Source organism: Ovis canadensis, chromosome 2 (genome assembly GCF_042477335.2).
Source record: "Ovis canadensis isolate MfBH-ARS-UI-01 breed Bighorn chromosome 2, ARS-UI_OviCan_v2, whole genome shotgun sequence".
In the NCBI taxonomy this organism is placed as follows: Eukaryota; Metazoa; Chordata; class Mammalia; order Artiodactyla; family Bovidae; genus Ovis; species Ovis canadensis.
The window spans coordinates 135,930,759-135,943,118 of record NC_091246.1 but is presented as its reverse complement, the minus strand read 5'-3'; the positions used below and the strand labels follow the sequence as shown (position 1 = coordinate 135,943,118).

Genomic DNA, 12,360 nt, shown 5'->3' with positions numbered 1-12,360 from the left:
AGCATCATATATGAGAAAAATGAATATGCAAATAAAATAAAATCATCCATTTAAAACATGTCAATTTCCTTACATTTTGACCATGGGCATGGCATCAAGATTTCCTAATCAAGCAAAGGAGAAAGACCTATATGAATTACATAGCAAGTTGTCATGAATCACAAAGTCCCTTAGTAATGTTCATGAAGAGTCTTAATATCATGAAGCAAAAATCACTGGTGTTTTTAATCTATCTCTGAAGACTTTCACAAACATTTCTGAATTATTCTGTTTTCCATTCTGAAATTTGGTCTTTAAGGATGCTGGCTTCAAAATCTTCACAACACTCATTTGAAAATTTTTATTTACCCTTCTGTCTCCCTCAACTTCTAACACTTACCAAAATGGAAAAAAATAACAATATCCAATAGCATGAGAAGTTGATATGTCACTTTATTTAAAAGGATTCTTATAATTAGTCAGGAATCAGTGAATCTCTGCCTCACATCAGAACCATATCACACTAACAATTGTTGGCACTTATCAAACCACTGCAGTCCAAGTGGCCTCCTGAAGCTGGGGTTAAAAGCTGGCCTCTGGAAATCAACTGTTCTCAGCAGAGAAGAATATTTCAGTGATAGGGAAGCCGAAATGGAGACTATAATCTTTTGTGATTATCCTTGCGGCTGAAGCAAATGCGAAAGGGAAAGTCTATGAATTGCTGATAATTTCCTGTGATGATTGATTCCCAGGAAATTCTGATATTACTCTTGTTTGTAACCAAAATGATGGTTCCCCAGAAAGTGTAGCTTCAAAGAACTTCACATCTGGCTATCACAATTCTTCTTCAGAGGCTACTCATCCATTAAAGGGGCTGGTCTTGTGAAGTGGCAGCTCTCTCAGAAGACAATGGAGGGTCTGATTGCACAAGGAGAGATGAACTATGTGCCACAGGCTCTTTCTAGAAAGTTCTTTTATGAAGGAACTGATTTAAAATGTATCTGTTTTAATCCCTCCCTTCCTGCCCTAGAAGTCTACAGATTGATACATTTCTCTGCTATTCCTGACAGCTATGGAGCTAGAATATCTTGGCTTGTATATTTTTAAAGTTTTAATTAGGCTATTGTTTATATTCTAAGAAAGGACAGTTTTCATACATATGTACATAACTTTAAGGGATAGAGTATAAATCTACTAGTCGTTTTTGAGGAAGCGTTGAGTTTACAGGTAGATGTCACACTGAATTTACAATTAGGTATTGCTGCACAGGTTGCATGGGTTTTTCTCATTTGGCTGGCAAATTTAGTTCAAATTAAATTGGCAAATTAAATAAAAAAAGAAGGCAGTATGGTGAAAAGATTTCTGTAACAGTCAAAGATCTAAAGAATTTTTAGAATATACTTCCTTTATCAATACAAGAAGGATAAATGAACATGTGGACTATTTTGAGTTTAAAATGCTTTTAATTTCCATTTTAACTAATATCAATTTGATTAATAAATAATGTGAGAATAAAGGTTCTATATTTGAAAGTTAACAGTAGTTTGAAAATATAACAGAAAACATCTTTGTGTCTTTGGTGTCAATGACCGTGTGTCACAGGTGCAAAGCTTTGGGGCTCAAAATATCTTTATATGTGGCCTTTAAAATCTAAATATTATTGAAGATAAATGGAGGAAAAAGGAATCCAGCCAAACTAGTTGTGGTTATTCCCAAACTCCACTCAATATACCTTCTCCCCAGCACTGCTCAAAATTCATTATTCCTCTTCATTGTGTTCAGGCAGTCAGGTGATTCTGGTCTTTAGGTATGCACTACTGTTATATCATTCAAGCTAATGTAAATTGAGCGCCTGCTTAGTGCCAGACATGACTTCTTCAAGCTGACTGTAAATTTAAAACTCACGATGAGGTCTTAGCCATATTCTTAGCATCAACCTTAGTTAGGATTGCTCTAATGCATAATTCTAGCTGCAGGGATAAACATATCTTGATTTATTTAAGGTAACTGGTTAAGAAGATGAGATCAAAGAGATAGAAATATTGATAAAAATATTTATATTATTTATAAGAATACAGCTTTTCTGTTTGGGAATCACCTCATAAACATCTCATTTGAAACTGATGGGTATTTTAAATTACTAAAAATAGGATGGTGGTATGTTATATTGTTTCAATTTTTTCACATTCACTAAATTCCAGAAATTTTCTAAATTGTCAGTCATATCCTCAATACTCCATAAATATAATAACTCAAATTTGCATGATGTCATGATATAGACTAGGAAGGTATTAATCATCTCCTAGTTTTAGATTGAGGAAAAGTAGAACCAAGTTGCTTTTTTCAAGATCACAGAAAACAAGTCCATTGTGGTGTTCTGACTCTTGTCAAGTGCTCCTTCCCTATGTAATGAAATAGACCGCTCTTGCTTTTGCTCCCCTCCACTTTGGTTCCTGCTCCCCAGGGTGGCACGAAGTAGAGTCCAAGGCCAGGTAGGACTGTTAGAAGACTCACTTTGGAACATGTCAAGCAGCCTTATTTCTCAGATCAGAGGGGACGTTCCAAGTGGTTTGGGGGAGGAAGTGGGATATAAATGCTGACTGACTGACTGACTGAATGAATGCCGCTGTCGCCTTTAGAAGGTAAGTATGTAAAAGTTGAAACGTAAGTATGTATCATGTGATGGTGGCTATTAGCAATCATTTTAACATCTAATAGCTTCAGCTCATTTTGGAAATGGAAATTTTGTGGACTTGATTATCATGACAACGAACCCTTTTACATATTATGGAAATTTGATGTCTACATAAGGAAAATAAAGAAATTAGACCCAGATACAAGTTTTGAATTGTTGGAGACTTTCTGTATATATCTAATTATTTGTAAATCACCAGCCTGTGAAAGAGAACACATATATTTCCCACTCTATCTCTCAGATCTTCACTTGGCTCTAGAAACGGTCCCTAATAAGAGAAAACAAGGATGAGACTGACAAGACAAATTCATCTTCTGAATGGAATATACTGCAAAGTTTGATGTTAGGAGCCACGAGGATTTATTGGATACTTTAAATAATATGCCCCACATGAACAACCTGTGAGAAATACACACATTTAAATTCAGGATACTGTAAGGGTAGAGAATCAGCTCTTGCCTGTCTGATAGTTTTTACTGCCCTCTTTTCATTGGCAGAGATGTCTATGGGAAGAAATGAGAAGACCAGATTATATTCTACAACCTTCTGCTCCACAAAAAGGATACCACAAAGACACATGTATGTGTTAAAAAAAATTCATTGTAGAATGTCTTTAAAATACACTAAAGCCTTCTGATACTAGAATTCCATGAAAATAAGGTATTATTCACATAATTTATGTTCTTTCACGTTGTCTCAAGCATCAGAACGTAAAAAGGAAGGTAAGAAAACTTAAATTGACAGCTAAACCTGGTGAAAAAAAAGTATTTTTCCAAGATCCCTACTGAGCTCTGCAAAGATGTTGAAACTTCACAGATTGCTAAATAGCACTCCAATTCATCTTTAGCACCCTCAAAAGCCACTATAAAAATACAGGGATTAGAATATTCTGAAACATGTTTTTCCCTTCCCCAAAGAGATTTGAGATCTAATTCTGAACATAAGAATCTAGAGAGAAGAAAAAAAAGTCTGTGCTATTGATGGGTTCCCAAGCTTTTGATAAAGGTTTCTCAAAGGAACACCACCATCAGTGATTGTTTATAGAGCAACTGATTTAGAAATACTGTTTCTGGGCTGGAAGCAATGTTTTGTACAATAATATTCTGCCACATTTTATATTTATTAAGTTCTCCTACTTTACCACAGGCATTAAAAAGGCTTGGTCACTGCAAGAACCTAGGAACAAGGTTGTTGTTGGTTTCTTCTTTCAATTAGCTGGAGATTTGTTAAGAATAAGATATATTTTTTAAAAAGAGGGCCTGACACAGACACTTTTGCCAAGTTGACTCTACTCTAAAAAATGCTGACCTGGGACAGCTCCAAGACTGAAGATCTGTCTTGCCAGAAAATCTCATGTGCCCTCCAAGTACACATAATCCTTGAAACTCTAGCACTGAAGATGAGGCTCCAGAGCCATGTGAGGTTGAGGCTAGGATAATGAAAGGGACACGAAAGAGGACACAGCATGGTGGAACTATGGGTTCCTCTTTTCACATGCTCCTGAAACCTTGTGATTCCTGACCCTGTAAAGGTCCACCAAGGTCTTAACCTGATGTTTCTTGGCAGCTTTTATCAACTGACTTCACTACTCATTATAAGCAGAATCCTCTGTTATCTGATGACAAATTAAACAAGAGGAAGAACTAATATCTATCAGATAGTGAAAGCAGCTTCTGTCTTATTCACTATTACTCCTCCTTAGCACAAAGACTGGCACATGTAGACATTCTACAAGCGGTTGTGAATGCATGTTTTTTCCTGGATGCCTTGAACAAATAATTTCATTAAGGACAGAGCACATATATGGCCACATATTATGTAAGCATACATGCATATATACATACCATATCAATAATATCTATATATTCTAAAAGGATTTCAAGAGTGAAAAGAGAAATGGGATATTTGAACACAATCTAAGGACTTCACTAAATTGATATTGATTTTAAAGGCAGGTAAAGATGGAATGTTCTAGATTACTTCAGGTTTCCTTACAGTAACATCTCATGAGAAGCATGGCATGAATTCACAGCAAAGTGAATGTGAGTTTGATTCCTGATTTCTTTATTTCTTTATTTTTTTTTGATTTTTTTTTATTTCTTTATTTTGGACGTCCTTGATAAATATATGATTATTTCTACTAAAAGAAAGAAAAAATTTAAATAGTCATTGAAATCACAAACTATGAACTATCCAGAATCTCAAAGAATTCAGAACAATAAAATAAATGGTAAACATATTCTCATTCTACAACTTGTTATGGATGATTCAAAGAATCATATAGCAATTTGGGACTTTATACAATAGAAATAATCTTTATTCTTCTCCACATGTTTGTTCATGAGTCAGGAAAAATATAATTTCAAGGTAGGTAATAAAAATCCTTTTTTTTTTTTTTTCACAAAAATAAAATCATTATGCTTCTTGCAATAAAGTATCAGTGATCTTCATTGTGCATATCCTTTCCTGGAGGAGATGCAAAAACATGGCAGGACTCACAAAGACATTTGAAATAAACAGGCATGGAAAATACTGCCAGTCAGCAGAGAAACTGACAGATGACTGTGGTCTTATAGGGGCTCTTGATTATAGCTATAGCTCTGGAGCATCACACAAATATATCTGTGCATTATCTAACACGTGACTGTCAAAAAGAAACTTGAAAAAGTTGGACATGATTTAGCAAATGAATAACAACAGAAACAAAAACAATATATCGGCTGTACATGTGTCTTAGTCTGCTTGAGCTGCCATAACAAAATACCATGGACTGGGTGGCTGAAATAAGAGAAATAAATTTCTCACAATCTTGGAGGCTAAAAGCCCAAGATCAAGGGCACCAGCACAGTCAGGATATGATAAGAGCTGTCTTTCTGCTTGCAGATGGCTTCCTTTTCACTATGTTCTCACACGGCAGATAAAGGAATAGCTTTCTGGTGTCTCTACTTAAAAGGGCACTAATTACATTATGAGGGCACCACCCTCATGACCTCATCTAACTAAGTATCTCTCAAAGGCCCAATTTCTAAGTATTATCAGGTGTTAGAGCTTCAATACATGAATTTGGGGAGGAGGACATATTCAGTCGATAGCAGCATGTATGTAGGTACACCTACAAAATGGACCTGCTTTATCATATTAAGTTGACATGATCCATCATGGTAAGTATGCAACTTATTTAAAATTTGAAGATGTCTCTTATTAAGGATAACCATGTATTATCCAGGTATAGAATACCAAGTATTAAATACCAGGTATTATCCAGGTAAGAGAAGGAGAAAAATGGAATCTACAATAAATGATTGGGAGATTCTGATTCTAATAGGAAGAAATAATTATATACATTTGGCAGCTAAAAAAAATCATGCACAAAAATTAAAGGATGGCCATGAAGTACTTTGCAAATTGAAGTAAAGTGAATAACAAAATAAAGAAAATAGTTCTATTGGGATGAAAAAATTCATTCTTTTGGGCCTTTCTTGAACACTATGAAGTTCAGTAACTATTTTCACTTTATCTATTTGTGGGGAGGGGGGTGGTGGTGGTTATTATATTATCTTGCCTTTTCTTACTTATTAATTCTATTTCTTATAAGTTTCTTGGGCACTATGGTACTCTTGTTTTAATTTTTTATTTATTTCCTTCCCCAAACCCAGTACTCTTTAGTTCATATATTATGTTTCATATGGAATGTTAATTCCATAACTAATGACCTTGATTTTAAATTAAATGCTCCTAAGACTAGGACCTAGGACAAAGAATGCAGTTGATATTTGTAGAGTTTCCATAACATCCACATAGAGAAAGCCAGAACTATAGCTAGAGAGAAGTTTATATCTAATTACTCCTTTTAAACTAAAAAAGGATGACAATTCTCAGGAAAATAAAAGTAAACACCTACTCTTATCACCTTGTCCTTAGGGCTCAGAAATGCTGAAATTCTCTTTGCTAGATGGGGTACCAGGGACATTGAAAACTGAGGAACTACAGCCCTTTCCTCCATCCTTCCTTCAAAAAAGTTTTATTGAGCAGCTGTGCCAGACACCAAGCATACAAAGATAAACAAAATATAGCCCCTGTACTCAAGAGTCTGACATTCCAGTGAAGATTGATGGTTAATCAGGGAGAATATGGTGCAATTAGGAGTTACTCTGGGAATACAGAGGATTGGCACTTAAGTCAGACTGGAAGAATCATAGCAAGTTTCCTGTGAAGGAGGTGCTATCTATGTTGGGCCCTGAATGACAAATAAATGGAGGCTGGGTAGCATGGTGGAAGTGAGCCTCAGTGACCTGTCTGGCAGGAAAGCCTATCAAACTTTAGATAAAAAGGTCAAGATCTTTAAAAATTTACATTTTGGTTTGCTCAGTCTTTCACCCGTAAAAGGCTCAAATAGTGCCTCTGTGAAGTACAACTCCTTAAGAGCAGAGTTAACATCCTCATTCTCCAGACATGCACCCTTGACATACAGTCCACCACAAAACATCAGTGAGCCAAACCCCATCTTCCCTAGCATGTCTCCTCAGAACTCTCCTTCAAAAGTGTTCCTGAATTTTTTGCTCATTCTCACCTATAAACACCGAGAGAGATTTTTGTCAGTTGTAAGGGAAGATGGCCACTGTATGAATCCTGTGAAGCATGTATCTTCTTTGCATACAATTAAGTATAGAATAGCCACCTATTCTGCTTTCAGATATGACAGAATCCCGTTTCACTCTTGCTGTGTTTATTGTGTAACAGTATCATACTCCACTATAAAAACAGGAGGAAATCATTACTTCACATATGTATTTTAAATCCACTTAGAGAAAACAGCAAAACTTGGAACTTAAAAAGCTTTCAGCTATGGTCTCAGAGTACAGTGTTCATTCTTCTGATAATAGTTATGAGTTAAAATATATTTCTTATATTTACTAATATTCTTGATTTAAGAATGAAGTGACTATGGTAGCATTTCATGTTGGTTCTCAAACAGCGCATAGACTACTGAGTAGAATCTACTTTTAATATTTGCTAATAAGAAATTATAACTTTTAAAAATACATCCTGCTTCATAGATATTGTTTGCAGAGGTATATTTTACACATTCAAAAAATCCTTTCCTTTTTCTGCTTAATGATTCTGCTGAAAATTGTCTACCAAGCTGCCAAAAAGAGCGCAGAAGATTTCTGATTGAGCATTGTTCACACTGAATGAGGTGGGAGGTGACATGGAGCAAAAGAGCCAAGGACATGGAAGAGCCAGAACATCTGTTGTGAAGTTAGAAGATTCTAATTCAAGACTCAGTTCTTCCTTCACTCATGCCTTTGCCTCATGTAGACAGTAGGAATAATAATCATGATCGATTAAGATGTTCTAAGGTCTGAGTCCTTTGAAGAATGTAAAACATCTCAAAATATAATAATCCAGTATAATTATTAGTAGTGATGTAAAACTATTTTCCTAGGAAAGTGTGGACAGTGACTTCTGTGAAATTGCCCTGGGAAGTCTGTTGGGTGAATCAGACATTGGAATGGAAAAGATGATAGGAAAAGGATTAGAGTAACTGAAACTTCAAATCAGTGAAAAATCATAGGTAACCCAATGATCCCATAAATTCAGGTTTTTTTTTGCAAGATGATGGAGGATCTCACTTAAAAATTAAATGACTTAATTTTTAATACATTACCAGAAGAACTCTCTATCCAATAAATGCCTTGGATATAATATATAGAGAATAAAATGATTATATCAGGCAGTTCTTTGCTATATTCTTCACTTTCATGAAAATATATTTTCATTTGAAAGTTACAAGTTTATTTGCCTCTAAGAAGAAAAAACAATGAAATTCTACTAGTAGAATAATTCCTTGGATTTTCTTTTTTTTTAATTTTTATTTTTACTTTATTTTACTTTACAATACTATATTGGTTTTGCCATACATTGACATGAATCCACCACGGGTGTAGTCGTGTCCAACTCTGTGCGACCCCGTGGACTGCAGCCTACCAGGCTCCTTTGTCCATGGGATTTTCCAGGCAAGAGTACTGGAGTGGGGTGCCGTTGCCTCCTCCCAAATATTAATATATCATATGGTTAATTGCTGTGGTGGCTCAGACAGTAAAGAATCTGCCTGCAATGCAGGAGACCTGAATTCGATCCCTGGGTCGGGAAGGTTCTCCTGGAGGAGGGCATGGCAATCCACTCAGTATTCTTGCCTGGAGAACCCCATGGACAGAGAAGCCTGGTGGGATCTATGGGGCTGCAAAGAGCTGGGCACAACTGTGACTAACATCAGTGCACCTGTAAGCCCTATACAACATTAACAAGCCACTATAAGGCTGTTTCTTTTTTGAACTTATAAAATATTCTTTCCACTGTTGGTTCACAGCCATTAAAAACAGAGAAGTATATGTAAGACATTTAGAAGTTCTCTAAAAGTGACTTAGAGAACAGCGCTAATCAGATGGTAGGTTCCTGTTATACATGTACATAACATACTTCTAGAAGGGGCTGGAAGAATGCATGCCAGCTGCTGAGAGCACTTTTCTCTAGTGAAGGGAGTGTGTCTACAGCAGTAAGGAACAGTGACTTTGACATTTTGCTTTGAATGTTAATGTTTTATTTGAATTTTTGAAATAAGTACTACTTGTGTTAAAAAAAAAAAATACGGAGAGGTAAACCACCATAGGAGACATTTATGCTTACTCACATTTTCAGTTCTGCTTTCTGACAGTGACTGGACTTCTGCAGTGGTTATAAATGCTGTCTTTCAAAAGTACATTAATCAAAACACGAATATCTAATAAATGTTTTCAGAAGTATAGCTTAATTATGTCTGGAACGCATCACCCATGTTTAGACAGAGGATAGAACAGGCATGCTTCAGTTCATTCTCTAAAATGGCACAATGTGTTGCTTTGGCATGGCCACTCCTGATGGATTAATGTGAGCAGGGCAGGTGTGATTTATCTTACTGAGCTGCTCCACTTCACTAGAAACAGTGTTCACCATTTTAGGCCTTTAAAAAAAATTGTGTGACTTGTGTCTGAAAAACCCCAAGAAGATGAAAACATTCAACCATTTACTTGCTAAGTCAAGGCCAGTGCTCTTTAAAAAGCTGGCTGACCAATGACCCTTTAATTACCTTACAAGGCCTAAGTTACGACAGAAGGCCTGTCAGCAGATTTTATTTACAATCCTTGAGGAAAAGTCCTGTTGCTTTTTTCACTTCATACAGAAGATAAATCTGCAGAAGGAAATATTTGGCAGTGCTTCAGATGTGCCCTGTCTGGTGATGCTGATAATGCAGTTCTTTTTCTTGATTATGGTAGCTTCTATTCTATAATGTTGGATCATTCATGTAGACCATCATGCCCCAACTGGTGGTATTCATTGACTGAACAGACATAATTTATGCAATTATCTGAACTGGTTAACCTTTTCTTTTACTGTAAGCTTAGAAGTTGGGTATGGACAGATTTTGGGCGGAATTCTATTGTTGAAGGGTGTCATGCTCCACGTGGCATACCTATAAAAACTGTCATTAAGATAAAAGGTTAGCTGCCCTGAATAAAGAACATTGGCAATTACAGGTAATTCACTGATATTTATCATGTTTTAAAAGGAATGTCAAAGTATCATGTGGACAACTAACATATAGATCTGAAGTGAATTTTTTCTTTATACTAATAGCATCAGATTCACATAATCTACACTAGCTTCCAAATAAAATTTCTGTTTGTGTAAGAGTCTTTATCTAAAAAAATCTTCCAAATAAAAATGTCCCCAGAGAGCTGAAAAATACACTTTTTTTTTTCTTTCTAGTAGCAAGGAAAAATCAATGTGACTTGAGATCTCTAAATTGTGCTCCTGAGCATGGGAACAGCATCCCAGAAATAACATAGGTTCTGAAGTCCCTGAAAAGTCTATCAAAATTACACAAAGCAACAGGTGAGAGTTGCCTGCGTAAATATTTGTAAAGTAAATATGCTGGCTTTGTTTGGACTAATTCTCATGGGTGAAGCATTATCTTGCATAATACAGCTGAGTTGCATAACCAATATATGGTATAAAATTACACACTTGGGCACAGGTCACATCTACTGCCTATTCACAACTGCAATGAAAGAGATTGAGGAGGAGATTAATAAAATAAAAATGCATATACTCACTGTGTTAAAATTTGGAAAGAGCCCAACAGCAGAATTACTGTCCACTGGAAATGACATAAACGGTTTGATATCCAGTGAAGGCTGCATCATCAGGGTAGGTGCGCGCACAAGAGCAGGAAGGGTAGTAGTATGGCATGTACCGCCTGCCAAGAACAAAACAAAAATGAATGTAACCTCTTGCTCACATCCATCTCCCTCCCCAGCTTAAAGCACATAAACAGGACTGCTGCGCTGCAACTTGCAAGCAAGAGTTATGCTAAGTCGCTGGACATGACTTTGTAATGAAACAACCACAGAGTTATGCTGGCAGTCAGCAAATGGCACAGGAGGAGAAAATACTGTTAAAAAGGGTCTTCTTGCTCAATGTCTAAGACAGTGATACAGGATGCTTCCCTATGGCAAAGGCCAGGGCTGCTCAGACTCTGCTGAGACACACAGTACACAGACCCTGCTGGCATGTGGGGCAGAATAGCACCTCTTGTTCAACTCTTGCCTCCAACTGGCCAAAAAATGTAGGAGAGAGGAGGGGAGGAGCCTCTTGAAGCCAGATGCTCTTTATTATTCATAATTATTGACTGGTCTGTGGGAGCATTTTATGCAAATCAGAGATAGGCATAGGGTTTTCACCCAAGGAAGAAACCTTGGACTCATAGTTATGGTCTACTTCCAAGAAAGTTATCACTTGGACAATTTGTTCTCTAAAAAAAAAATTAGAAGGTTGTCCTTAGTCTAGACACTGGAGAGTTAAGAGAATCCAAACAGAGGGACGATGTGGCAGGGTTTTGGAGGGACACAGAGGAGGTGGAACTAAACTTTTTATTTCACCTTTTATTTCTAATGAGCCTTGCATTATTTTAGTAACTAGCCCTTTAACAAGTCTATTAGTTGTCTTTATATATCTGGTATAAGCTGTCTGTAGGAGATTTAAAACACTGCCATCCACCATAACACATGTTTTTCTTTAGTCTGCAGTCTCCACATACTGCAGATCAGTAACTGCTAATGCAGGTGGCTCTCTGGGAGACAGGCTCTGATATGCCCTTTTGAAACAAAATATGACAGGCAGATAAAGATGAAATTCACACACTTAGAGTGTACAACTAAATGATTTTCAGATATTCAGAGTCCTGTGCAACCAGGACCATAATCGATACTCGATTTTCATGATCCCTAAAAGAAACTCCATACTTATTAGCAGTCACTCTCACTTTCTCCCAACACCTCCAGCTCTTGGTAGCCACTGACCTACTTTCTGTCTCTACAGATTTGTCTTTTCTGGACATTTTACATAAATGAAATCACATAACATGAGGTCTTTCGTGACTGTTTTCTTTTACTTGGCATGCTTTTAAGATGCATTCATGTTGTAGCATGTATCAGAATGTCAGTCCTTTTAAATGATTAATAACATTCTATTGTAGATGTACCATTTTTTATTACTTATTCATCAGTTGATGGATATTTGGGCTGTTTCCACTTTGGGGCCATTATGAATAATGCTGATATGAACATTTGTTTATAAACTTTTGTGTG

The 12,360-nt window shown here is 36.4% G+C and overlaps 1 protein-coding gene across 9 annotated transcripts in view; it reads right to left on the bottom strand.

The window, feature by feature from the left end:
- ZNF385B (zinc finger protein 385B) overlaps positions 1-12,360 on the bottom strand; it is a 362,959-nt gene that overhangs the window by 85,324 nt on the left and 265,275 nt on the right. For all 9 annotated transcript variants that reach the window (XM_069574271.1, XM_069574279.1, XM_069574272.1 and 6 more), the window contains one exon: positions 10,828-10,970. In XM_069574271.1, coding sequence (XP_069430372.1) covers positions 10,828-10,970 — 143 coding nt within the window. The remainder of the gene's footprint in view (positions 1-10,827; positions 10,971-12,360) is intronic.